At 43.0% G+C, this 25180-nt stretch overlaps 1 protein-coding gene across 2 annotated transcripts in view; it reads right to left on the bottom strand.

The window, feature by feature from the left end:
* Window positions 1–25180, bottom strand: part of Fam13a (family with sequence similarity 13 member A) — an 85848-nt gene that overhangs the window by 15569 nt on the left and 45099 nt on the right. For both annotated transcript variants that reach the window (XM_041640392.1, XM_041640383.1), the window contains exons 6-13: window positions 20668–20744; window positions 19663–19705; window positions 13448–13595; window positions 5470–5674; window positions 4833–4971; window positions 4132–4213; window positions 3151–3371; window positions 2354–2437 (exon numbers count right to left, since the gene is read on the bottom strand). In XM_041640392.1, the coding sequence (XP_041496326.1) occupies window positions 2354–2437; window positions 3151–3371; window positions 4132–4213; window positions 4833–4971; window positions 5470–5674; window positions 13448–13595; window positions 19663–19705; window positions 20668–20744 (999 nt within the window). The remainder of the gene's footprint in view (window positions 1–2353; window positions 2438–3150; window positions 3372–4131; window positions 4214–4832; window positions 4972–5469; window positions 5675–13447; window positions 13596–19662; window positions 19706–20667; window positions 20745–25180) is intronic.

Raw genomic sequence — 25180 nt, forward strand, 5'->3', positions numbered from 1 at the left:
GCATTGGAAATACGTGCACCTTTTGTGTACTGGTGTTTGTTTAGGTTTAGGGTTAACTATAGCACATATCTAAGAAATAAAAGTCTACTTTGATTTTCAGATTGGCCATCTATCAAGGTAAGTTTGCTTTCTTTCTGAGGAAGTTAGAGCATTGTGACCCCAAGAGAGGCAGACAGACCCGAGATCAGAGATAAATGACATTAATATTTGTTCTACAATTTGTTCTCTACCTTGGGAGATGATTGAATCTTGATCTATCTGACAGGCAAGATAAAGAACTAATAATTTGTATTCTTAATAACAGGCAGGTAAACAGAGTACACTCTTCCCCCACTGCGATCATCTAATGTCAAGCAAGCAGGAGAGAGGAGAACACGTGGTTGTAGTGGCAATGAGAACCGTTGCATTTACTATGCAACCCCAAAGCTGCGATTTCACGTTATCTGTTTTGAGCTTACAGGTCAGTATATGTGTAAATGTCTCCGTGTGTCTATAATTTCTTTTTCCTGCCGTGACAACCTGTAATACGTAGCTATCAACCAAGAGTTCAAAGGCTTACTTAAGCAGCCCCAGGTTTCTGCCAAGCTAAGTTCCTACAATTCTGAGGCTCAATATCTGCACTGTGGAATGCGGTACAAACCGAAAAAAAATCTTCCCAACTGAAAGCCGTGTCCACAGCATAAACAACAGCAGCAGCCGCAAAAATCCCTCCGCCACACAAACCCGTGCACCAGCAATGAGGTTTGATCCACTTAGAATGCAGCTGTGTGCTCTCTCAGGTGGGGGGCACGGGCCAGGAAGCCCTTGAAGGACTCTGTCAATATTCCAGCTAGAATCATCCTTGCAAGGGAAAGAACTACGCCAAGGGAAAAACAGTGTCACAGAAGCCCCCTGGTGGCCACAAGCGCCACACTTGCGGTCCTGAGCTTCCATGGCAAAGAGGCTCTCTTCCTGCTCACAGCAGTTCAGTTCTGCTTCTCTGGTCCTGAATACTCCAGGACAGAAGGACACAATTTCACAATCTATGAACTCTGGAACACTCGCTATTTGGTTAAGTGCCTTAAAAAAATCTGAAACCAAACTTGGCTGAAACATGAACGTTATCCCAGAGTTCTAGTATCTTTCTACTTCAGGAACAGTCCTGAAATGAATCAGCACGAGTGCCAGCACTAACAAAACACAACATAAAACAAAACAACAACAACAAAACCCTGATATTCTGAGAACTAAAATGCCATGGAGCTTGCCTGGAGGCCTTCTGTGGATATTCCCACATTGTGTGACAAGTTTTGTACCAGTCACTGGGGATTAGTTAATTATTAGGTAAGCCCAGAGTCCTCACCCCTCCCCCAAAGCCTGTGATTGGAGGGATAGTTCTGTGGTAGAGGGTTTGCCCAGCCTCTGAAGAACATGGTTTAATAGTATGCCTTGTTTAAAATAGAGTTTAATATATTATTCTGGAAGCTTCTGTATTGAAAAGAGAAGATCATTTAGAAGAAATGATTAATTTCATTAATTCATTAAATTAGTAGTTACGACAGAGTGGAGGAAGAGTCCTGTATTTGTGGGCTTCATAAAAATCCATGAATCTAAACTTCATGCTTCCTCAGACCTGCCTGAAGGAATTGCTGTTGTTGCATTTTTTTCTTGTCAACTCTCTGAAAAGAAGACTATGAAAAGTAGTAGACAAGAAGCCCGAGTTCCCCAAGGAGGGGAGCAGAAGCCTGTCTAAGTTCCCCAAGGAGGAGAGCACAAGCCTGTCTAAGTTCCCCAAGGAGGAGAGCAGAAGCCTGCCTTACTAAAAGCTTCCCTAGAGTTAGCAAGAAACACCTAACACACACTTGCTAAATACCCAACAACCTCAGATGCTTCCTGATCTGATAAAAAAAGGTGAAGCTACAGTTGAACTTCCCACTTTGGGTTCTACACACTGACAGAAATCCTTTTTACATGGGGTCTGTGCCCTGCAGTGCGGAGAAACTGACACATCGTTCAGGTTTAACCCCTTTATAATATGGCTGTGGAAGCCTCGAGTCTCCTTCAGCTTACAGGGGCTGACTTCCCCTTACTTCAGAATTTCATGCACTCTGTACTCTCCCCTCCATCCTTTACCTCCCTTCCTTTTCAATAGAATATTAGCAATTTAAGTTTAGTTGTAGACTAACTTGTTGGAATTCAATTAAGTTTAAGATCTAATACTTAACAGAAAGAACTCTATTGGCCAAGCCTTCGGAACACTTAGAAAAAGAAAAGGCATCTATTAGGGGCACTATTTCCTGGATGGCACTAGAATATAGAGACTTTCCAAAACCAGACAAGCGACCCTCGTGAGGAGGTTTGGTCCATCACATACCGGCCTCCCGTGGATGCTCTCATAGTACAGAAGGGCTTTCTGCAGAGCCACTTTCTCATTAGCAATCTGGTCCTTGGTCATATCCTGTGTAAACACAGAGGGAAGAAATGAAACGTGAGGAAAACGTTTCGGCACATTCTCGTTTCTTTATTTTGTGAAGCTCATCTAACGGAAGGGTTAAAATGCTCTGTCCAAAGCTTACACGGGAATGAGAACCTCTTGACCTACCACTGGAACACACAGCACACAACACCATTGTCAACAGCTACCTGGATGTCATCAACACCTACGTGGTAGGAGAGACCCACTGAAGACATGGACTGAGCTGAATGCATTCAGCAATAACCTCTGTTCCAGACTATACACTCCGAAAGGTTTGCGTATAATCCCTCTACTCAGAGTCAAGCCACCTATTAACCTCAATAAATTCATTCTGTCATAGAGTCAACAGAGTGATCTGCTCTCAATCAGTAGTCAGAAACCAAAGCACTCACAGGTGAAACACAACAGCTTCCACCTGCTTCTGTACATGTGTGGGAAGTTTTAAAACGTATCTTTGTGCTCATAGGGATTTGTGTGACCTGCCCTGTCCCTTGTCCTCTTCCCTCCTTTCACTGAACTTGAAACTTTAACGCCAGGAGACAGCAGAGGAGAGGATCTCCTGGCTAGAAAGCGAGCTGACCAGGAGGTAAGTGTGCAAAGGTTTCAGCACCAGTCTGCATGACCTGTGTTCTCACTGCATTGGCTGCACTGGGTGAGGATGGGCCATTCCCCCAGGCTCTCTAAGAGCATCACACCTTAATGTCCTCAGGACGGCTGGACTCTGTTCGCTTCTCCTGGAGCTTTCTCTGAATACATTCCAGGGTAGCTTCAACGCTGGGCCTCATGGCTTTATCCACCAGTTCTTGCTTCTTTTCATCTTCTTTCTCTAGCTGGGAACCAAAGCTCTTGGGGAGCGTGTTGCTTCGTTGCCGTGTCCTGGGGGTGAGGTCCTCTTCCGAGATCTTTAATTTTGACTCTAGGCAGACAGATTTGGAAACAGAGATACATGACAGTGAGGTTTGCTTCACCCAGGTTGCCTCAACTGTCAAGTCAATAACAGCTTAGCTATGATTCCTTTTTCTAGAGAGTACTGGATTATAGTGTAAGAGAAAATAAACCAAACTAGTGGGCTCTCTCTTCCTGAATCTTCAGAAGTGTTTCCCAAACTCTAATTCCTGGAAAGTGTTAGCTTTTAGCACCTGAGTTTTGGCTACTGGGGCTTGGGCTCTGATTTTGGAACTGGACAGCTTCATTGCAGTTCCTTAGTGCACGTAGATGTGCTGATTTAAAACCACTGACTACTGTTTTCCATCCAACCTACACACCCCATTTTATTTATTCCAAGTAGTTGTTTCTGGGACTAGCTGCTAACTACAGCAAGCTGTCTGAGGAAACGGGCCCCCACCCTTTTGAGATTCGTCTCTGATGACGAGCCGCTTTCTAGCACTCCAGCAAGTACCCCTTTAGATTATACAAGTGCTTCCAAAGCACTGATGCGAAACCATCCTTCAAAGAGAAGTGTGTGCCGATGAAGACATGTTGGGGAATTCATATCTTATCCAATCTGGTTTTGGGAGACTATGAAAAGTCTTGGGATGGTGTCCCATAAAGATCTGGGAGAACAGGGAAGGGTTCAGGCCTGGGACACCCCAGAGCTGGCACTCAGCAGGGCCAAGGGGTTTGTCTCCTGGTTTATTGCACACCAGGCTTTGCCAGAAGGTCCACACTTCACTTACCTTTCAGCTGTTTCCGGAATTTGGCCAAGTCGTTTGTCCACTTCAGAACCTCTGGGTTGGCCGCTTTATCACTGTGGGAGGGCTGGGAAGGGAAATGTAGAGTAAACATTTTACTGCTTATTTCTGATATTTCCCCAGATTTCCTTAAGGGCAAACGAACGAATCTTTATGATCATGGATTCCTGTGACGTCCATATCCCCTTTTCTATTATTTGTGTGTTTCAGCTTATGAGGCCAATGGAACAGAAAGTGAAGGAGTTTGTGGGCTTACATATACTGGCACTGCCATGGAAAACGCTCTCTTGCCACTGGCTTGGGAAAATGAGACAGAGCCAATAGTGGAAGGAGCCCGCAAGGAGGAAACTGTAGAAGATAATCTTGAATCAAATTTTAGCTCAACAAATAAAATTCCCTTCTTTTATCAGCTTCTGGTATCCTCTGCATCAGTGGTTCGCAACCTTCCTAATGCTGTGACCCTTTAATACAGTTACTCACATGTGATGACTCCAACCATAAAATTATTTCATTGCTAGTTCATCACTGTAATTTTTCTACTGTTAGGACTCATAATGTAAATAAATACCGGCTATACACACTAACTGATATGTTACCCCCAAGGGGGTTGTGACCCACGGGTTTGGAGTCACCGCTTGACGTGCTGAAGGATGTGTTGGTGGGAGGAGACCCCATGGAGAACTCACTCTGTACTTCCTTTCCTCTTCAAACCTGTCCTCAAACTTGCGGATCTTCTTTTTAAGGGTCTGGATCCTTCGTGTGAGCTGCACAGGTGTCAGGTCCTCTTGCTCATCATCGTAGGACCCAAGGGAAGAGCTTCTCCGCCTGCAAAGAGCATGGCCTGGGTTAGCAGCCCCATGAACGACCAGTAGTTATGGGGAGTGGCTTGGGGTCTGAGAGTGTAAGGCACAGAGGAGTGACCCATCTTCTCCCCTTTGTAGAAACCAGGTGGATGGGTGCATTTCTGATTTGACGCCCCACATACGCCAACTATTAAACAGGCCTGTGTGTCTTTCATTTCCACTTTCATTATCAGGGCAATCTGAAATGGGTTATCAGCTTGCAGGTTACATTTGACAGAGCTTTGGAAAGGAGGTGCTAATTGGAATTCACAATGAGATCTGCAGTTGGGTCACAGCTCAAGTATGAATAAGCAGGAATTCCAGTTCAGCTTGTGTATTAGGACGGAGAGCTTCAGGTGTGTCTCTCCACAAGTTCCCAACTTAACTGTTACAAAAGGGCTGGCTGTCAGTGGGCTAGTCATTCCAACTGGTCCAGTGTGGTGTGACTGGGGAAGTTGCCCATCAACAGCATAGAACATACCTCATGAAAGGATGGGAATTGGGGGGAGAAGGAGGCACTTCTGTGTCATCCAGGTACTGCCTGCTCTGCCCATAGGCATAGAACCTGGGGGACAGCATGGGGTCACTATCCTCATCCAGAAGCTGGTGAATCAGGCGCCCAGCCTGTGGGGAGAGGCGGGCTTCATCAGAGTCCACATTCTCTTGCTGCCAGGAAGGGATGGGCTCTGGAAAATACATGTGGGTTAAGAGGTGAGCATTGCTCTTGAGAGCATTGTTACCCAGTTTCCCTGAATGCTTTGCGTGACTGCCCTCCGAGTGGTTTCTCATTCAGACCCGAGGTCCAGAGTAGGCACTATATCTAATTGACATCACCACTGTACCTCATGCCCACCTCTGTCTTTATCTTCATGCTTACTTCCTTTTAAAACAGAATTTCCTAGGGCTACCCCAAGGAACAACCTTCAAGGTGTATATCCAATTGTGTATAATTCCAATTTCCCCAACAGATGAGTGAAACCTTCCCAATCAGGAGCACCACCGAAAGAGGAATGAATGTCAGGGAGAGTGTACGTGCCCTCTGACTCTTCTGATGACTAAGGAGCCATGTCAGACTTGTGAGATCTTATTTATCAAGACTTTACAGTCTCTGTGTGGGTCATTTAGTAAGCCATCTCCCAGGGCCTCTCTGCCCAGGACATGGGATCTGCTGCTTCTTCCTGTACCTCTGCCTAGTATACAGGATTAACATGCTTTTCCCTGTGTCTCTCTTCATGGTACACAAGATTAGCATGCATCTCCTCATGCCTCTCTGCATAGTACGTAGGATTAGTATACTTCTCTTTGGGTCTCTCTACATGGTACATAGGATTAGCATGCATCTCCCTGCATCTCTCCACATAGTACATAGGATTAGCATGCTTCTCTTTGTGCCTCCTTGCACAAAACACAGGATTAGCATGCTTCTCCCTGTGTCTCTCTGCATAGCACACAGGATTAGCATGCTTCTCTTTGTGCCTCTCTTCATGGTACACAGGATTAGCATGCTTCTTCCTGTGTCTCTCTGCATAGCATACAGGATTAGCATGCTTCTCTTTGTGCTTCTCTGCATGGTACTCAGGATTAGCATGCTTCTCCCTGTGCTTTGCCCTTGTCGTTTTAGAATTTGATCCTGGAACCATGGTGGAAGGAGAGAATCAACTTCTCAAGTTGTTCTCTGAGTTCCACATGTTCACTGTGGCCAGGTGCAACACACCCCCTGCCCTGTACAAAACAGATAAATATTAAGAAATGCTTTAAAACTATATTCCAAAGATTTTAAAGCAGATCTTGTATGGCATGCCATTTTCCACTTGTAATACTCTGCATAAAAACTTCAAATGCACTTGCCACTTAGTGATCCCCGTAAAGCTAGTTAGTACTTGCTATGACCTTAGATTCTGGGAGTCCTAGAGTTTGAACCAGAGAACACTTAGTTGCTCCTTCAACTATGAAGCTTGAAAATGTATGCAGCTATGTGGAATAAATGTGCTTAAGCTTTGTATCTAGAAAGACAAGATTATGATCCCAGAATGTCAGAACCAGATTAGCCACATTCTTAAACCTCGCACCTTTGTTACATGCTTACCCAGGGAAGCAGGTAACAGGCATCAAGATACAGATCCTTAACTCAACCCAAATACAGTGTATATAAGTGAAGGTCTAGGCACGACTGACAAGCAGACTGACAAACACATACACACATGTACATCTATACACACACACACACGTAAGTGTGCGCATACTTAAAAACTGCCCCAACGAGTCAAGTGCCCCCATGGTTGTCAAGTCTGAGAAGTACTGATTCCAGGCTGTTGAGAGATAAGGCTACCGGATCTGAAGAAGTTAAGTACAAGTCCCCAGTGAGTGAGAAGAGTGGGCCTGCCCTCTTGACTTCTAACTTCTAAGTCAGGGTTTTGTTTTAGAATGTGTCAGAGCTACAAACATCAGTAATGACTGCTTGAAACTCAGGAAGACTTCACAGCAAAAAGAGGAAAGATTAGCAGGTCCATCTAAAATATTAAGTCATAAAGAACAAGGTTTGAAAAGTTTAAAGAAACTCAAGCTATCTGGGAACAGAGATAAATATTTTTTAAAAATAAAAATGTTCAAGTAAAAAAAGGCTTTTTTATTGAGGCTCAAAACATCAGGCAATGCATGTGGGTGGCTAAGCCAGGAGACAAACATCTCATTCTTTGGACTAATGGTATCAGCTAACTAGCAGGTTTAGGACTGAGTAGCTTTACCAGCATAAAAGCATGAAAACCTCCAGGAGAGGAGAGAGCCAGGGCAAAGGAATCTCTGCGGGAAACATAAACTTTAGTGTTAAGTTGCAGAAGATGAGACTGTTAAACTGTCCAGACCACATCTTCTATTTCCTAAGATAAAAATCAAGTCAGTCCAGATTGGAAGAGGCTTAAGTCAGCCAAAGAAGCCCTGCAGCTGACCACAGCCGCTCCACAAGGGATAAACAACCGAGGGAAGGGAGAGCTGCTTTGGGGGGGGGGGGGCATGGAGCTTTGATATCACAAAGTATGGTGTTGATATTGGCGTGAGAGCATGCTAGTTACTTTGACATTTCTATTCCTCAAGAAAAACGAAATACAGCTTGAAAAGAAGGATCTTACTCTTGATCCTGACACCCTCAATTTGAATTTTCATCCAGCAGAATACATTTTCTAAAATGAAAACATCTTTTGCGTTTTCAAGCATTTGTTCTCTATGGTCATGAGTTCATCATAAACCGACTGAATAAAGAGTGGTGCTTGGGAGCTAACCTGAAGCTGTCTGTCCGTTCTCTTGTTTAATGTAGCTTCATTTCGTGTCTCTGTCCTGACGTAGTCATTTCAATGACAAACAAAACAAACAAATAAAAACAAGCAAACAGAAAATCCAAATACATCCTTTCCTAGAATTACCAGTGTTGAATAGGAAATAAGACAGCTGAGGAATTTTTTGCACTTTCCTACTAAAGCACATAGGTAGGGCAGCTGAACCCATTGTTGAGAGATTAGAGATGTAAAGTCATTGTGAATTTCCACTTTAACAAAGAGGAATGTGACATCGTTGGTCTGCAGATGGAACAGAAGTGGAAAGTTCCCCACTTCTGCAACATGGAACACTTAGGTGAGTGTCCTCCATTTCTCCCTTCCATAGAGCCTCACATTTAAAGCACCTCATTTAAGAAAGTCACACAGTGACATGTAGTATGTATCTCCTATACTAAGGCATCGATACAGCCAGTTCCCCATGTTAGTCTGAAATATTCTAGCTTACATTTGCTAGTGTTCACTCAACCAGGAAGCCAGAAAACTGCCCTGAAGAAGAGTATGTGCTTTACATTGCCTTACAGAGAGCCAGTTACGAAGATGCGTCGGCAGCCATTTCTAATGGCTGCTGGACAAGGGTTTTATATTTAGTCAGTAGCTCCAGAACATTGAAACAAGGGTATTGCCAGAAAAGTATTCAAAGGGACAACAGAGAAGATGCAAGGCGTTACACTGGATTCTCCTCCCACAGCAGGATCTAAAATGAGCACATTTTCATTTTCAAATAAAACTCCCTTCAGCGCCCTCACAGTGAACTCTAGACAGAATCATGCCATTTTTTAATTAAAAATTAATTCATTCAGGTCATTGGCACCATAGCAGGTCATCAGAAATAACAAATAGAAAAGCTGTGGTCCTGCTATCTCAGGGATAGGAATAGGTTCTGAGGCGTCCTAATTCAGACACCACAATTCACAGGGGCATAACGGGAAATGAACTCATCACAGGAAGGCCTTCACCTCGGAGCAATGTTGGTGCAGGGTTTCGAGACAGCTGCCCTCTTATCTGGCTGGAGCCCTTGGCTATATAGAAGAAACTGGTTATTGGAATGACTTATTTATAAGACATCTGAACAAAATTAAAGGAGATGATATTTTCCATATTTCTTTTCCATGTTATTTAGAGTCATCACTGTTGTTACAACATCATAACTTTCTTCTCAGCTGTTCAAAGTGGTGCTCGTCCATCTCAGACTTGGAAAGATGGAGGCCACAATGGGGGGAAGGGATTGCTTTCATAAATTCCTTTTAGTGCTCCAAAATTCAACCTTAGAACAATGGCAGTCTTACTAAATTGTTCAAAAACTCTTGCAATTATCAGATTAATAGAAACCTTAGAAGTCAGCTGTATCAGGCCCAGGTTTAATTTTGAAGGCTCATGCATATGTTTTACCTCTATCTGCAAAGTTATGAAGCAGGGCCTCAATAGGTCTGCTTAAATTGTTGAACAGTACAGGGATGACAACTTGAAGCAATAAGAACAATGCTCTTTGGGGTGACTGACCCTGGGGTTTGCCCATTTATGCATACTTTCTTTTGTTTGCTTTTTCCAGACAGGGTTTGTCTGTGTAGCTTTGGCTGTCTTAGATCTTGCTCTGCAGACCAGAACTCACAGAAATCTCTGAAGGTTGGTCTCGAACTCAAAGAAATCTGCCTGCCTCTGCCTCCCAAGTGCTGGGATTAAAGGAGTGTGCCACCACTACCCGGCTACACATAGTTTCTTAATCAGTTACTAATGTACCGCCCTACCTGTCTTCTATTCCTCGTGTGCCTCAGGGAAAGCTGTCAGCACGACCCTGCCAGGGCCCAGCTGCTCCCTCTTCAAGGGCAGCACTTCCCAATCCAGGATCTAGCTTATTACAAAGAACCGAACTGAGCTTTGTGTGATGGGCAGCACTTAGCGATATGTGGAGGGCCTGCCTCGTTATTATTGATTTTGCTTCTTTAAAAAATTATTAAGTTTTTGAAAATTTCATACAAAGTATTTGTTGAATTTTCCCCAAAAGTAGAGATATTTGTGCAAGAGAAAAGCAGTAATATTTACACGGTGCCCATAGGATGTGGAGGACAGCAGATACTAGCTCATTTAATCCATGCAAAACAATGATTATTTTATAATTATAAATATTATTTATTATGCATTATGATTTGCTGTTGTTGTTACGTCCATTTAAGGACAATGGCATCAAGGTAAAATGGAGACAGAGGCCCACAGAGCTGATCAAGTAGCAGAGCCAGGATTTAAACACAAAGTTTGGTTTTCATCTACCTTATTTGATGGGATGCCTGATTAGTATCCCTTGGGCATGAGCTAGAAGTTAGGAGATGCTTAACTTTTCTTAATTGGATTCAAGGCCAGCCTGGGCTATAGGATCTCACTTTATAGCTCAGGCTGGCCCCGAAGTTGTGATTCTGCTGCCTCTGTCTTCCCACACTGGATTGACAAGTGTGAGCTACCATTCTCATGTCTAAGTGCTCTTTAATTTCAGGGCAAAAAAGGATAGCTGTGTGTTTACAAATCAGCATGCATGGGACTTAATAACATTTTTAATTACACAATTTTAATTACCTTTCAGTATCAGAGCAGTGCCTTTAATTTGTGTAGCCATTTAACTTTGGAGTGTTGAAACCCTACACCAAAAAGAATAACTCTTTGACTGATTTTAGTCTTAAAATGTGAAGGCATGGTTGATGATATGCCAACAAGCAAGCTGAGTTGGGACTTCTGTTCACTTTGCAAGGATTCCACTCCATAGACTATGGGATCTACTTACTGTTTCAATCTCCTTCATTGTTCCCTTGATCCTAAGCTTAAGAACTCAGAGAACATTATTTCCCAGGCACAGGGTGCAGGGCTCCGGCCACAGCCATGCATGCCACCCGAAATCAGCTGACTCTTCCTGGCTCCACCTCAGACTGTGACCAATGACACAGGCCAGGGAGCAGGCACGCAAACCCAGAGTGTCCCTCCACAGAGTGGGTGTGGGGGTGTTGAAGGCCGAGTGTGGATATTGGTCTGTACACTTTGGTGATTATTGCTTCCATCTTTATATTTTGTTGCTTTTCTTTTGTGTGCACAACTTAAACGAGTGTGAAGTTATTTGCTACTAGAAAAACACCTTTTTGTTTCCACTGAAGCTTTAAATAAGATGATTTTCTAGCCATCAAATTTGTTGTTGTCAATTACTCTAGCTTCACAAATTGGCTTCTTTATTTTGACTGTTCTTCTGGCTATGTTCCCGTCACAAAGCAATTTGGAAATCAGAATATGTAATTGCAAAACGGTTGCTGAGAGCAATAACCAAACAGTCAAAATGACCTTGAGAATGAATCCCTGTAGATTTTAAAGGTGCAGAAGTTCAACAACAATCGCATGTGCAAGGGAGAACAGAACGGCAGCGGCAGTTTGCCCACACAGGTCTCGGGCCTGAGGCAGCCTGTAAAGTGTATTTTCACAAGTGACCTTTTAGCAAACATCCTGCCCAGCCTTCTAAAGAAGATGCTGGTCTCTCCTCACTTTTATTCTCTGCAGAAAAATGCTTTAAAAGTAACGGGATAATTTCTAAGAAACTCCAAAGTGGCTTTCAACCACTCTGGAGAACATGTTCAGCTTTATTTTAGGTTATGTGTTTTTTTTTTTAAATTTTTTTTCTTTTCTTTTTTTTTTTTTTAGGTTATGTGTTTTGAGAGAAAATTTTAAATTTGTGATTAACCAAGAGAAATCATAAAAGAAAGTGTGATCCATTTCAGGGGAGGAGCAGAATGTGACTGCACCTCATTTGAATTCTAGCTCCGATTTCTCCTTTTTATTTAAAAGCTAGAAGGTCGACTATATCACGTAAGTGCAAATATATTATTTATTTTCCTTTTGTTCTTATTTAGACATCAGTGACCATCCTGAGACTCTTTGGGGGTAGGGAAGGCAGGTTGTTGTGAATTTATAGATTAAAAAGACATGCGATTATTTCAAAGTGGGCAAAAATGAACGACAAACTAGTTGATAGCCAGAAACAGATCAGTTAAGTTTAACATGAAGCAAGCCAACCATGGCCTCTTTTGTTCTCCGAATATCTTGAGCTGGGGTGATGTGACAAAATTTTGGATCTGCTGCCTAATTATATGAAAATAAGCAGAACGGGTTTCTCAGATTACAGGAGGCAAAATGGAAATAAAACAGTCTTTCTCACAAAGCCCTGCATGCCAAGACAGTAACTAGGTCAACCTTTCACCATGTGGGCTTTTCCGAGGGACTTTGGCCATTAGATAAAAGAGGAGTGGGTCTGGATAGGGGACAGGGAATGCACGCACCAGCAGGGCTGATTCTCATAGCTCTGACTCTCCATTAAGGCCTTATGTTAAGTTATGCGGCTGTTCTGAAGCCAGGAGCCCATTTCTCCCTGGCTGGGGCCTTTAGAAACACACTATGTAAGGTGCTGACCTGGCTTTGAGTGTAGGCAGAGGGATAAAGAAGGTGGTTTGATTTAACTGCTGGAGGGCCCCCTTTGACACAGTTTTGATAAAGCTAACTTCTTCCTCAAAGTAAATTTCTGATGTTTTCACTAGCCATCTCTGGACAAAAAAAAAAAAAAAAAAAAAATTCTAAAACCGTGTCTTTTCAGCAAAGATGTGCTTTCGTTCAGTGTTCTCGTTAGTGTGTCAACCTGGATTTTTTAAATGCATACTTTGAAAGAAGTAAAGCAGATGAAAACATCTTCCTTGAAAACTTGGAAGGTGTACTGCAGGAAGGGAGTGATGTGGGGTGACTGGTAGGGGGCAGCTGAAGATGAGGGACAGTGGATGAGGTCGTGCTATGGCCGGCTTCCCATAGCATACTACAAGCAGGGGCAGCACTCTTGGTGGGTTAAAAACATACTGCAAGGGGACACTAGGATAAAGCAATCCTATTTTCCTTGCTTGTACTGCAATTACTCTTAGCAACACTGAACACAGCATGTTCCTATGCTGCCTGGTAAAGGATGTTCGGTCTTTTTTAATTTTTTAATAGAAACCCAGATTCTTCTGCATGCGTAGCTCTTACTCTCACCCACACAGGCATGCAGCCACACACCTTGAATATACTTATGCATGGTGTTTTTTCAATGCAAGACCACCCCAGAGGCAGAGGATCACCTACCTTCCCAGTTCTTCTCATCGCATAAGGCTGTCAGGTCCAACCGGGGCATTTCAGGGACAAAGCTCTCCTGCTGATCTTCGGCATCTTGATTCCTCTGTTGTTTGGTGTCAGATATACTGGGATGCTCCTGAATCTTCATTGTGGGGCTCTGCAAGAACAGCCCAGTGTCCCCTAAGAGCTACTGTTCACCAAAATGCAAAACCATTTGCAGCGATTCCACGCCTTCTGAATGCAACCTCCCAAATCCCAGCTGCTAACACTTCCATTGCAGAAATAAAAACCAGGGCTTGATGCCCCCTGGGCACTATCTGGCTACTCTCATGCAAAAAGCCTCTGTCCATCTGCCAGCCTTTAACTTTTCTTCTTAGGATTTCCTTGGGCTGCTTCTCTGGACGACTTCAGGCAGCTGACAGGTCTTGCGTGATTACAGACTGAGGCCCGTGAGGAGGAGAAGGAGTTTATGTTTCTTAAAGGAGCATGGCCCACCAGATGGTAAACAACAACAAAAAGCTGGCTACGGTTGCTAAGGCTGCGGCAGCAACATGGTGTGTCTGGCAAGCAGTGTTTTTGCCGCTTAGGTAAACATTCCTGCAAGGGCAGGGGCAGAAGCAGGGGACACCACACTCCTCTGAGCCCTCAGGCTTAGATCAATTAAATGGGGCTGTTTTCTCCAGAGAGAAAATGGGGAGAACAGACTATTCATGGAGGCGCTCTGGGTATTAAAGCATTGTTGCGCAAATTCAAACGACATGGGTTTGGTGTTTCATCTGGGCTAGCAGTGAGAAATAGACCCTGAAAACAAGCCAAGATTACAGGGAGAACAGTCTTCCCCGCCTAGTAAAAAGTAAGAGCCAGCAAGTAGGCGATTTGGAATTTATACCTTACAAATATGCAATCGTCAGTTGTTTTGCTATTTATTGTTCATCTACCTTGAATACTAAAGCTGCATCTGGCTCTGCCATTGGCAGCACCTACACTTGGCTAGGACATCTGATGGGAAGGAAAACCTTCCCTGAAAGGCCGATATTTAAGCTAAATGCTTCTGTGTGTGCGTTAAAAGTAGCACTTAAATTAACTCTTTTGTATCAAACTGTCCTTTGCCTTGTTCTCCTGGCATGCTGGAAATGAAGCGGCTCTGGATCTTCCCACTTTCATGAAATCAGAAATGACTGCACTTGAACAGTTTTACTCAAAAGTGTACTTTTCAAGTAGCACAGATCTGCACAAAGTATTTTCTTTGGGATAAATTAACACTTATTTTTAGTTACCCCATTATCAAAATAAAAAGCCAAGAACATTTGGAAACCGTAAGCACATTCACTAATGTAGGAGATGTTTTTATACTTAAACTAAAGTGCTGTTTAAGGCCTTTGGCTCCTTTTAATAGCTGTCCGACCCACTTTGAGATCACCAGGGGAATATGCAATGATTTCTAATTTTTTTATTATTCTGTTTCTACTGAGTGAATCCTGAAGACTGGCATTTTCTTCACATTGGGAACAAAACCAAACTCCAATAAGGTCGTGCATCACGTGAGAACGTCATGGCAACCTTACACTCTAGAACATTCTAAGCATGTTGTCTTTCTCTTGGGACATGGTCGTATTACAGAAATCACTTGTTCCTTGAGATTAGCCTCAGTGAACCAGGTATTTTAGGGACAATCAGTCAAAAGTCATAGGTGAACATGTGTAGGACCAAGAAAAGGGACGTGTACATAGTAGAGAAGTATTTCTCAGGAATCTTGTAAAGCTCTGTGGAGATTTAAGAGATGATAATCAGAGCCTACAACAGAAAAAGGGACAGCCGGACAGAAGCTAGCATTCTTTTTGTTGCTATAAGACACCATGTAAAGACCAATGAGTAAAATGCCAGGCTCTCAAACTGCTAGTGAGGGACTAGGAGACACAGCATGTATGACTGAATATTAGGTAAAGCACGCTACATCAAAAGATGGGACACACTTCCACATCATGAAAAAAATTCAGCACACGAAGTTACCAATGTGTTTGCCATTAATCAGTAGCAGCAGGCGACTCGGGCAAGAGGTGTGGGTGGAAAGGCTGTAGAGGAGGGCCGGTCACAGAGGAGGAAGGAGTGGATAAGTATGAAGTCAAATAAAGCACAGAACACCACGGCCACAGTGAGAGAAGGGGTTCTGAGGTGGACAGCCCTGAGGCTGGAAAGTGTGATGGCAGAAGCCTAAAGGGCCAGAAGCAGGGCATGGCTGGCAGCCTCCATATGCTGAGCTAAGCACAGCATAATGAAGTACACCATGGTGCTGCCCGACTCAGTGGTTAAGGGCACTGCTGCGCTTGCCGAGGACCCAGGTTCCATTGTCAGCATCTACGTGGTAGCTCCCACTGTCTGTAACTCCAGATCAAGGGGGTCTGACTCTGGCTTCTACAGATGCTTCACACACAGTGCACAGACGTATGTGTGGGCCCAAACACCCTGGCACATAAAATAGAAACAAACAAGTCATAAACGTTTTAAAAATTAAAACAGCATTAGGTCTACGGTGATAAAACAAGGAAAGATGGGTGTTAGCGACAGTGGATGAGGTGTCTTACTTTATCTGTGTGGACAGGGATGGCCCCTTTCCCATAATAACACGCACATAGAGGTGTGAAGGAAGTGAGGGAATGGGCTGTCATTGGGAACAGCATTTCAGGAAGGTGGAAACAAGCATGTGACACTTTGTTTAATGAGGTCTTGCCATTTTTATGTGATTCAGGGATAACAAGTGGACACTTTGAAATAGGGCAAGGACAGGCTACCAGGGTGGGCACCATTCAGTGTGATGTGGGACATCTGCTTCGTGAAACCTAGGTTAACTGAAGTTGATTCTTGGAACAACAGTGGACAAACCCCTCTTCCCGACACCTGTCCCAGCTTGCAACATGATGGACAGATTTGCAGAGCAAGCATGCTCTGTCTCAGGGGAACTCATGCACAGCTTGGCTCTGACTTGCTGGGCTGTGCCCCATCCCTAAGGTTGCTGTTTTACCTGTCCTCTAGTCTGAGCAGCCTGAGTCCTAATTTCTGGCACAAGTGGTCTATGAAGCTCATGTGCTCTCCTGGCCTAAGGTTGCCCAATTGGCTGCTGCACAAGAGTGGGCAGTGATGGTGGTTGCTACTCAGTGGCTACTCAGGCTCTGTAGCCATGTGCAAGAAGACAAACTCCTCTTCCTTCCTGCAGATATCTTGGTGGAGGCACCTTGCCGGGGAAGCAATACTCTCTAGGAATGCTTATCATAGACACAGCAAATACTGCCTATTTCCTTATCTGTTTCTCTTATCCCTTTGGCCACTCAGGTTAACCATGTCAAGGGCACTCTCAAACACCAAAATATTTTTGGTTTAAACTTTTGTTATTTACACATCCAATATCTTAAACGAAATCAAAAATAAATTTAATTGCACAATATTCAATTCAGAAATCCTTCATGCTATGATACAGAGCACAGTGAACCTCCAAATGCTGCCTCACATACAAAACAATGAATCTTTGCTTGATGGAATAATGAGTGGTTTATAAAGGATCCAATACAGCAGGGAGATAAAGATGGGTTCTGGAGGCGGAGACCTGAGGTTAAACAGCAGCTTAGCTTTGTTAAGACCTGTGAGCCAGCCTCTCTGAGCCTTGGCTTCCCTTTGTCTAACCCTGGACTGAGCATCTTAAGTTTGTTGTGAGTGGCAAATGTTTATGGAATGGTAGCATGTTCTGGGCAACAGAATTCACAAGTGAGTAAGGTAGAGAATTGCACGTGGAAGAGAAACATTGAACGTCCGAGTGCCAGTGTCATAGAAGTTATAAAGGGAAAGGGAAGGCTGGCATAGAGCTCATACAGACTGCCTGTCTCACCTGGGTCTCAGGTGACATTCCACATGCAGATCCAGGCCATTAACCAAAGTCCCCCAGTCTCCTCATTGTCAGGACTGCAGCTGGCCTGTTTTCTCTGCTCTGCCCCCTTCCTCAGCTTCTGGTGATAGGAGAATTTATGTGACCTTCCTTCTCTGTTGGGTACATGGACAAGACCTGGTTATGTGGCTGAGGGCTTAGTAGAATGAAGAACAACACTAGAGGCTGCTGGACAAGGCAGCTTTCCCAGGAAAACCTGGTATTAACTGGACACAGGAAACCACCAGCACTTACTGTTTGGGCGATAATAAAGGACTATAGACATAACACATCCCCAAGGTTTGTGAGTGTCACAAGCTCCAGGGGCTTGTGGTGAGCACTGAGTGTCCTGTTTCTCAGGGTCAGTGAGAGCTTGGATTTGAGATGGTGAGACAATCAACTCTCAGTCTTGCATGGCAAGACTTAAATTCTTCCCTTCTCCTCTTTTTCTCTTCCTACTTTTATTTACTTACTTTTCTGAAGGAGGAATAAAAGGGAAATAGGCTTTTATGATGAATGTCCTGTTTGTTATCAAAGGTATGCTTCTAATCACTCTTAATCAGTGGGCTTAGAAGGCATAAAAATGTCTTGAAAGAATTCAACATTTCATTGACCTAGAATTCTGAAATAAAATTATATCTTTCAGATAATGCACTGCTCTTCATACAGTCAATAATCCTTGATTCTCATTCTTCCACAGCAAAAGATTCATTATGAGCTTATTGTTTGAATATTTCAGACTTTTATATGAAGTGTAGTGTTTTCACAATAGAAAATTGCTCAGCTGGGGGCTGGAGAGATGGCTCTGATTAAGAGTGTTTGCAATTCTTATAGAGACCCCCAAGTTCACTTCCCAACATCCCCATCGGGCAGTTAAAAACTGCCTATAACTCCAGCTTTTAGGGAGATCCAATGCCTCGGACCTCCATGGACATCCTCACTCATAGGCATATATATCCAAAGATAGACGTATACTTAAAACAAAACAAAGCAAAAAACCAACTAAACCTTTAAAGAGAAAATGCTTAGCTTACAGAAGACTCCAAACTGTAGGGCACCTCTATAGTAAGCACAAGTCAGAAAATGTATCTCAGTTATATGTTTTAGAAGGTGGACCTAAGAGTGGTAAGGATGCCTTCTTTTCCAGATACCTGTGGTTGTCAATGGGTTTCAGAAAGAAAGAGCAAGCACTATAGGCTCTGTGTCATAGAAATAGAACACTTGCCACCTCTTCCTTAAGTTACCCCCATTCAAACAGCCCAAGGAAGATAGTTTATTAAAGTGCCAATCTCTCCAAGGCCTGCCCAAAGAAACCCTACTTTCATTTGTAGCGTTTTGAAGTGATTCAATTTTTTAATGTCACTATGTAAATTTTAATTCAAACCTCAGGAGAAAGGAACGTGTAACTCTTGGTGACTGGTGCTGCATATGCATGGCACATGTAAGAAGAAGGGCTGGCACTCAGGAGAGTTTAAGATCTGTCCCAGTGATTGTGCTATGACCCAAAGAGATAAGGAAGCCACTGTAAGCCACATGTCATTTGGAGTTATGATTTATAATCATGAAGTTCATTGACAAGACTGTTCTGCTCCACTTTATCCCAGAACAGTTAAGAAGACATCTCCAGGAGACTGGCACGCTTTAGGTTCAATGTCAAAGGGCTTTCTGTGAGCCAAGGAAGATGGCAGGGAAAAGAAGAAATGTGTTCTTTGACACAATCCCTAGAGACAAGGAAAGCACACCACCCTCTTGCTTTTGTCCTGTGGATACTTGAGTTGAAAATAAGCTAGCTATGAAGGAATTATCTAAGAAGCTGAAACTTGAATTCGAAAAAGAAGATGACAGTCTCTACCTAGGTTAGTTTTAAGGAGACAGTCTTGCTATGTAGCCCAACTGCCATTCTTCCTGCCTTAGACTCTTGGGCGCTGGGATTACAAGCATGAAGAACTATGACCAGCTTTCTAGGTAGGTTGATGAAGAAGCATACATTGCAAGAATTGAGTAGAAGAAATATAAGAAGTCTATAGCATTAATGGGGAGATTTTCATTAATTTATAATGGCTTCATGTGAATGTGCAGTTTTCCAAGGAGAAAGATGCTAAATTTTTAGATTCCATTTTTAAATAATTTTTTTTACTGGTAGAGATCAAACCTAGGACATTGTACATGGTAGGTGAATGCTCTACCCTCCATTCTAACCACAGTCCTGTCAATTACTTCATTGGCTCTTACCAACAGGCTAGGGACATTCCCAAGCACACTCAAGAACAAGGGCCATGCCCTACCAGTTCCTCTTTCTTTAGCTACTCACCTCACAATGCTGAGGGTCTCCACTACCACTCCCATTTTCTTTGCTATGAACAACAACAAAAACACATAAATTGTCCATTTATTTTATAACCACTTTTATCTACTCATACTATAATTTTCTTTTAGAAGTGGCCAGAGTATCTCTAAACCAAATTCTTATAAAACTCAAAAATAAAATAGAAGAGAAAGTTAAGATTTAGGCAGCCTAGAGATGCACTAATCTATGAGTAGAACAACACATGGGGACTCATGGCAGCTTCATGACTGCATGCTCAAGATCTGTAGATGCTCAAGACAAAGTTTCGGCATTGGTGGGCTTGTGGGGAGTGGAGGGTAGGGGGTGGCCCTAGTCCCAACACTAGCATTTGATAGATGCTAGGAGAGGAAGGGTCAGTTTTATTTCAGGGTGTGACCCCACACATCAGTGCAGTTCTCACATCCAAGAATATTTAGACAACACACTTGGGTTTGTCTGTCTGTTTTTAAAAACATCAACATGATGTTGGATGGGTCAGGGAGAAGGATTGATTTGGGGAAGTTGGATGAGAGAGGTTGAATATGATCAAAATAGATTTTATGAAAATTTCAAATAATTAATAAAAATATTATATCTTGTTTCTTCAAGACGGTGTCTCTCTGTGTAGCCCTGGCTGTGCTGGAACTCACTCTACAGACCAGGCTGGCCTCGAACTCAGAGATTTGCCTGCCTCTGCCTTCTGAGTGCTGGAATTAAAGGTATATACCACCATTCCCTGGAAAAATATTATATCCTAAAAATAATGCACAAAGAGAAAGAAAACCTATATAAAAACTACACACAGATGTGATTATTAGCCATAATAATAGAGTCTGTATGCCAAGTACTTTGCAATAAATAGTGCTGGCCACACACAAACCTTTCTATCTACTCTTTTTTCCCCCCAGATCTTATAACTCACATTGTATTTAGTGAAAGAAATCTTTTCATGCCATTGTAAACAGGGTAAGAAGAAAATTCTAAAATTACCTTTCATTGGATCTCAGTTCAACAGCTTCCGGTCCTGGTCTTCCATGGGACGGCACAGAACTAAGACTGTCTACGTTCTGTAACAGAACAAACATGGTTTGCTATGAGGGAAGGAAAGAAAATTCACTTTCAGATAGAAAAGCCAGAAAAAATTAGATAGGAAACACTGTATTAAAATGATGATTATTGGCACAAAGGTTTATGGAGTCCTGTCATCCCTTTAGCATAGAAAACTGACACCATTGTGGAAATGGCTTACAGTAACATCCACATTAGGTAAAAAAGCCTTTACGGATAAAGTGTAAGAATCAGATTGCTAGAAAATCAGGATGGTTTGCAATGCAATGGAGGATCGATCTTGAATCTAGTCAGAACTTATATAACCATCACTGTTCATTTAATATCCTTTTCTTCTTAGTCTGTGTCATTGTCGTTTGAGACAAAGTCTCATGTGATGTAGGATGCTCTCGAGGTGATCCTCATGCCTCCATCTTGAAAGTCCCAGGGCACAGTTATGTACCCTCATGCCCAGTTTAATTTATTCCCGTTGTGGAATGTAATACTAATATATCCTTGTGTAAACAATAGGCAGTGATGAATAGAATGGTCTGGTTATAAATGAGTTTGGTCCAAAGGCCTCTCTTGGGCTTGGCATGTAGCTCAGCAGCAGAGCAAGGTCATGGTTTCGACTGTGCGCATAACAAAGAAGTGCATTTCTTATCTGCTAATGGGGAAGTGTAAACTAGTGCAACTACAATGGAAGTCAGTCTAGATGTTTCACAAAGGATTAAAAATAGAACGATCACATGACCCAGCACTACCACGACAGGGCACATACCCAAAGCACTCCGTATCTTACCACAGAGACACCTACGCATCCAGGTTTAGTGATGCATTATTCAGTGCTAAAAGGGCATGAAGCCCGCATAGATGTCCATCAACAGAAGAATACATAATGAGAATGTGGTATACACAATAAAATAAAACCATGAAATTTGCAGCAAAATGGATAGAACGGAAAACATGATGTTAAACAACGTGACCCAGTCTCAGAAATACACAGACACATCTTCCCTTTCATATGAGGACCCTAGCTTTTAATGTTTGTGAGTCGAACAAGTAAGAAGTTCAGGGAGCAGGTACAGAGTTTGAAACTAGATAGAAAGAGGAGGACAAGGAGTGTGAGGAAAGTGGGGGGAAGGGGTGAAACGTCTCATGTGACATTGAAGTGGAAAGGAGGCTATAGGGGTGGGAGGGCAAAAACGAAGGAAGGAGATGGAGAAAAAAATGCAATACAACCCAATTCTTTACAAGTCAATACTTTTTTTTTTTTTTTTTTTTTTTTTTTTTTTTTTTTTTAAAGAAAAGCACATCACAAGAAATCTGAGCAGTTTCTCCTTGGTGCCACCTTTGTGTTTGAGCTATAGCTTCCCTTCCATCTGAAAAGGCAGCTAATAAGTTCTTCCTTTTAAACAGATCTTGCCCTGTTTATATGCAAACCTAAGAGTCCTTTCCTTTGTGTACCATTGAATACAGAAAGAATGCTTTGGCTTCTGCACTCTGTGTTTTGGCAATTAATGTTTAACTTTCCTATGCAGGGTCTATGACAGAGAGAAAGAAAGGCATTAAAAAACACTGTGACAAAGTGTGTTTGGGGCAGCTAAACTATGAAAGTGATGAGGGTGAGATCAGTGGTCTGTCTGGGTCACGTTTGCCATTGAACTGCTGGGGCCCAGCATAGCTCAGCAGGAACGATCAATGTGAGAGCTGTCGCCTTGTGCAGGGTAACTCGTATAACACAAAGCCTAAACTCCAAAGTCTCGAAGAGCTGCAGAGAGAGAGAGAGAGAGAGAGAGAGAGAGAGAGAGAGAGAGATAGGTAGAGGGAGAGAGAGAGAGAGAGAGAGAGAGAGAGAGAGAGAGAAAGAAAGAGACCCAGAACAGCTGCCATCTTCAGCGCAATGCTCCAGGCATGCTCTGGGAGATTTCTTTCTCATTCCAGTTCACAGGAGGGAGCATTGGGAGATTCACCAGCTAGGCCTGGAAGTCACACACATCATGTCTTACATCTCAGCAGGAGAAGCAGAATACGTGCTGTTACTGGGCATATGGTTACTTCATGACTGGAAGAAAAGGGTGCAGATGGGAAGAGAGAGTGAGCTCGCTCTTCATGGTGCCTCTTCACAATATCAGTAGTTTTTTGTGTGTGTGCGCATGTGCACACGGACACATCTATGCCTGCATGAGTGTGGATTCAGAGGACAACTCTATGGGCCCACTTTTCTCCTGCCATCTTTTGGGATCCGGGGATCACACTCAGGTTACCAGGCCATGTACACCTGTTGATCACCCTGCTGGCCCTAGCCTATATATTTTCAGCACTAAAAGAATAAAAGGCACAAAAGTAAGCTGCCACTGATTCTTTACTAATGAGTTCATATCACAATCTCCTATCTTGAACTCAAGGTTAGAGTCATGGACTTGTTTTGACTGGCAACACTACCATGACCTTCAGGGTGACATGTTTATTCAAAGGAGGCCTCTGCCCTTGTCCTCCAAAAGCTCTGTCAGCTCGTACAGCTTTTGAAGACAATGTCTTTTAATTTGTCCTCCAGTGTTTAAGTGTTTCAGAATTCAAGAAGTCCTTGTTTTTTACTGCTGAGTAATATTCTAATATGTATATATTCCATACTTTCTTCATCCATTCTTCCATTGAAGGGCATCTAGGTTGTTTCCAGGTTCTGGCTATTACAAACAATGCTGCTATGAACATAGTTGAGCATATACTTTTGTTGTATGATAGGGTCTCTCTTGGGTATATTCCCAAGAGTGGCATTGCTGGGTCCAGGGGTAGGTTGATTCCGAATTTCCTGAGAAACCACCACACTGCTTTCCAGAGTGGTTGCACAAGTTTGCATTCCCACCAGCAATGGATGAGTGTGCCCCTTTCTCCACAACCTCTCCAGCAAAGGCCAGCTGGCCTGGGTCTGAAAAAGCATGGGATAAAACCAGACTTGCTGAACATAGCAGACAATGAGGACTACTGAGAACTCAAGAACAATGGCAATGGGTTTTTGATCCTACTGCACGTACTGGCTTTGTGGGAGCCTAGGCAGTTTGGATGCTCACCTTACTAAACCTGGATGGAGGTGGGTGGTCCTTGGACTTCCCACAGGGCAGGGAACCCTGATTGCTCTTCAAGCTGATGAGGGAGAGGGACTTGATCGGGGGAGGGGGAAGGAAATGGGAGGCGGTGGCAGGGAGGAGGCAGAAACCCTTAATAAATAAATAAATTAAAAAAAAATAAAAATAAAATTAAGCTCATGCAAAAAAATTTTCTATATCAAAGATGTACAGTTGCTTTTGTGGTTAGAATAAACAAAAGGCAACAAATTAAACAGCGTGTATTCATCTATGTATTTATAACCTACTGACAAAAAAAAACCTCTTTGTAAAGGAAGTCTGATTAAGGCTCACAATAACCCCATCAGCTCATCAAAAGATTGCTATAAAATAAACAAAGTAGAAAATAAGACAAATGAATGATTTATCATGGCTTGGCCTACTTTTCTAGAATTCTGAGTTGACATCCTTGACGCCATCAAGGGGTAGAAACAAAGGGAGACAGTATAATGTATGGTTAGGATGATGGTGTGGTTTGGGATCTTTGTGTGTGGTTAGGATGATGGTGTGGTTTGGGATCTTTGTGTATGGTTAGGATGATGGTGTGGTTTGGGATCTTTGTGTTTGGTTAGGATGATGGTGTGGTTTGGGATCTTTGTGTATGGTTAGGATCATGGTGTGGTTGGGATCTTTGTGTACAGTTAGGATGATGGTGTGGTTTAGGATCTTTGTGTGTGGTTAGGATGATGGTGTGGTTTAGGATCTTTGTGTGTGGTTAGGATGATGGTGTGGTTTAGGATCTTTGTGTGTGGTTAGGATGATGGTGTGGATTGGGATCTTTGTGTGTGGTTAGGATGATGGTGTGGTTTGGGATCTTTGTGTGTGGTTAGGATGATGGTGTGGTTTGGGATCTTTGTGTGTGGTTAGGATGATGGTGTGGTTTGGGATCTTTGTGTGTGGTTAGGATGATGGTGTGGTTTAGGATCTTTGTGTGTGGTTAGGATGATGGTGTGGATTGGGATCTTTGTGTGTGGTTAGGATGATGGTGTGGTTTAGGATCTTTGTGTGTGGTTAGGATGATGGTGTGGATTGGGATCTTTGTGTGTGGTTAGGATGATGGTGTGGTTTGGGATCTTTGTGTACGGTTAGGATGATGGTGTGGTTTGGGATCTTTGTGTACGGTTAGGATGATGGTGTGGTTTGGGATCTTTGTGTACGGTTAGGATGATGGTGTGGTTTGGGATCTTTGTGTACGGTTAGGATGATGGTGTGGTTTGGGATCTTTGTGTGTGGTTAGGATGATGGTGTGGTTGGGATCTTTGTGTATGGTTAGGATCATGGTGTGGATTGGGATCTTTGTGTGTGGTTAGGATGATGGTGTGGTTTAGAAT

The sequence above is a fragment of the Microtus oregoni genome, unplaced genomic scaffold (assembly GCF_018167655.1).
Source record: "Microtus oregoni isolate MIOR12 unplaced genomic scaffold, Mior012 000002F_ref0000024, whole genome shotgun sequence".
NCBI classification, from domain to species: domain Eukaryota; kingdom Metazoa; phylum Chordata; class Mammalia; order Rodentia; family Cricetidae; genus Microtus; species Microtus oregoni.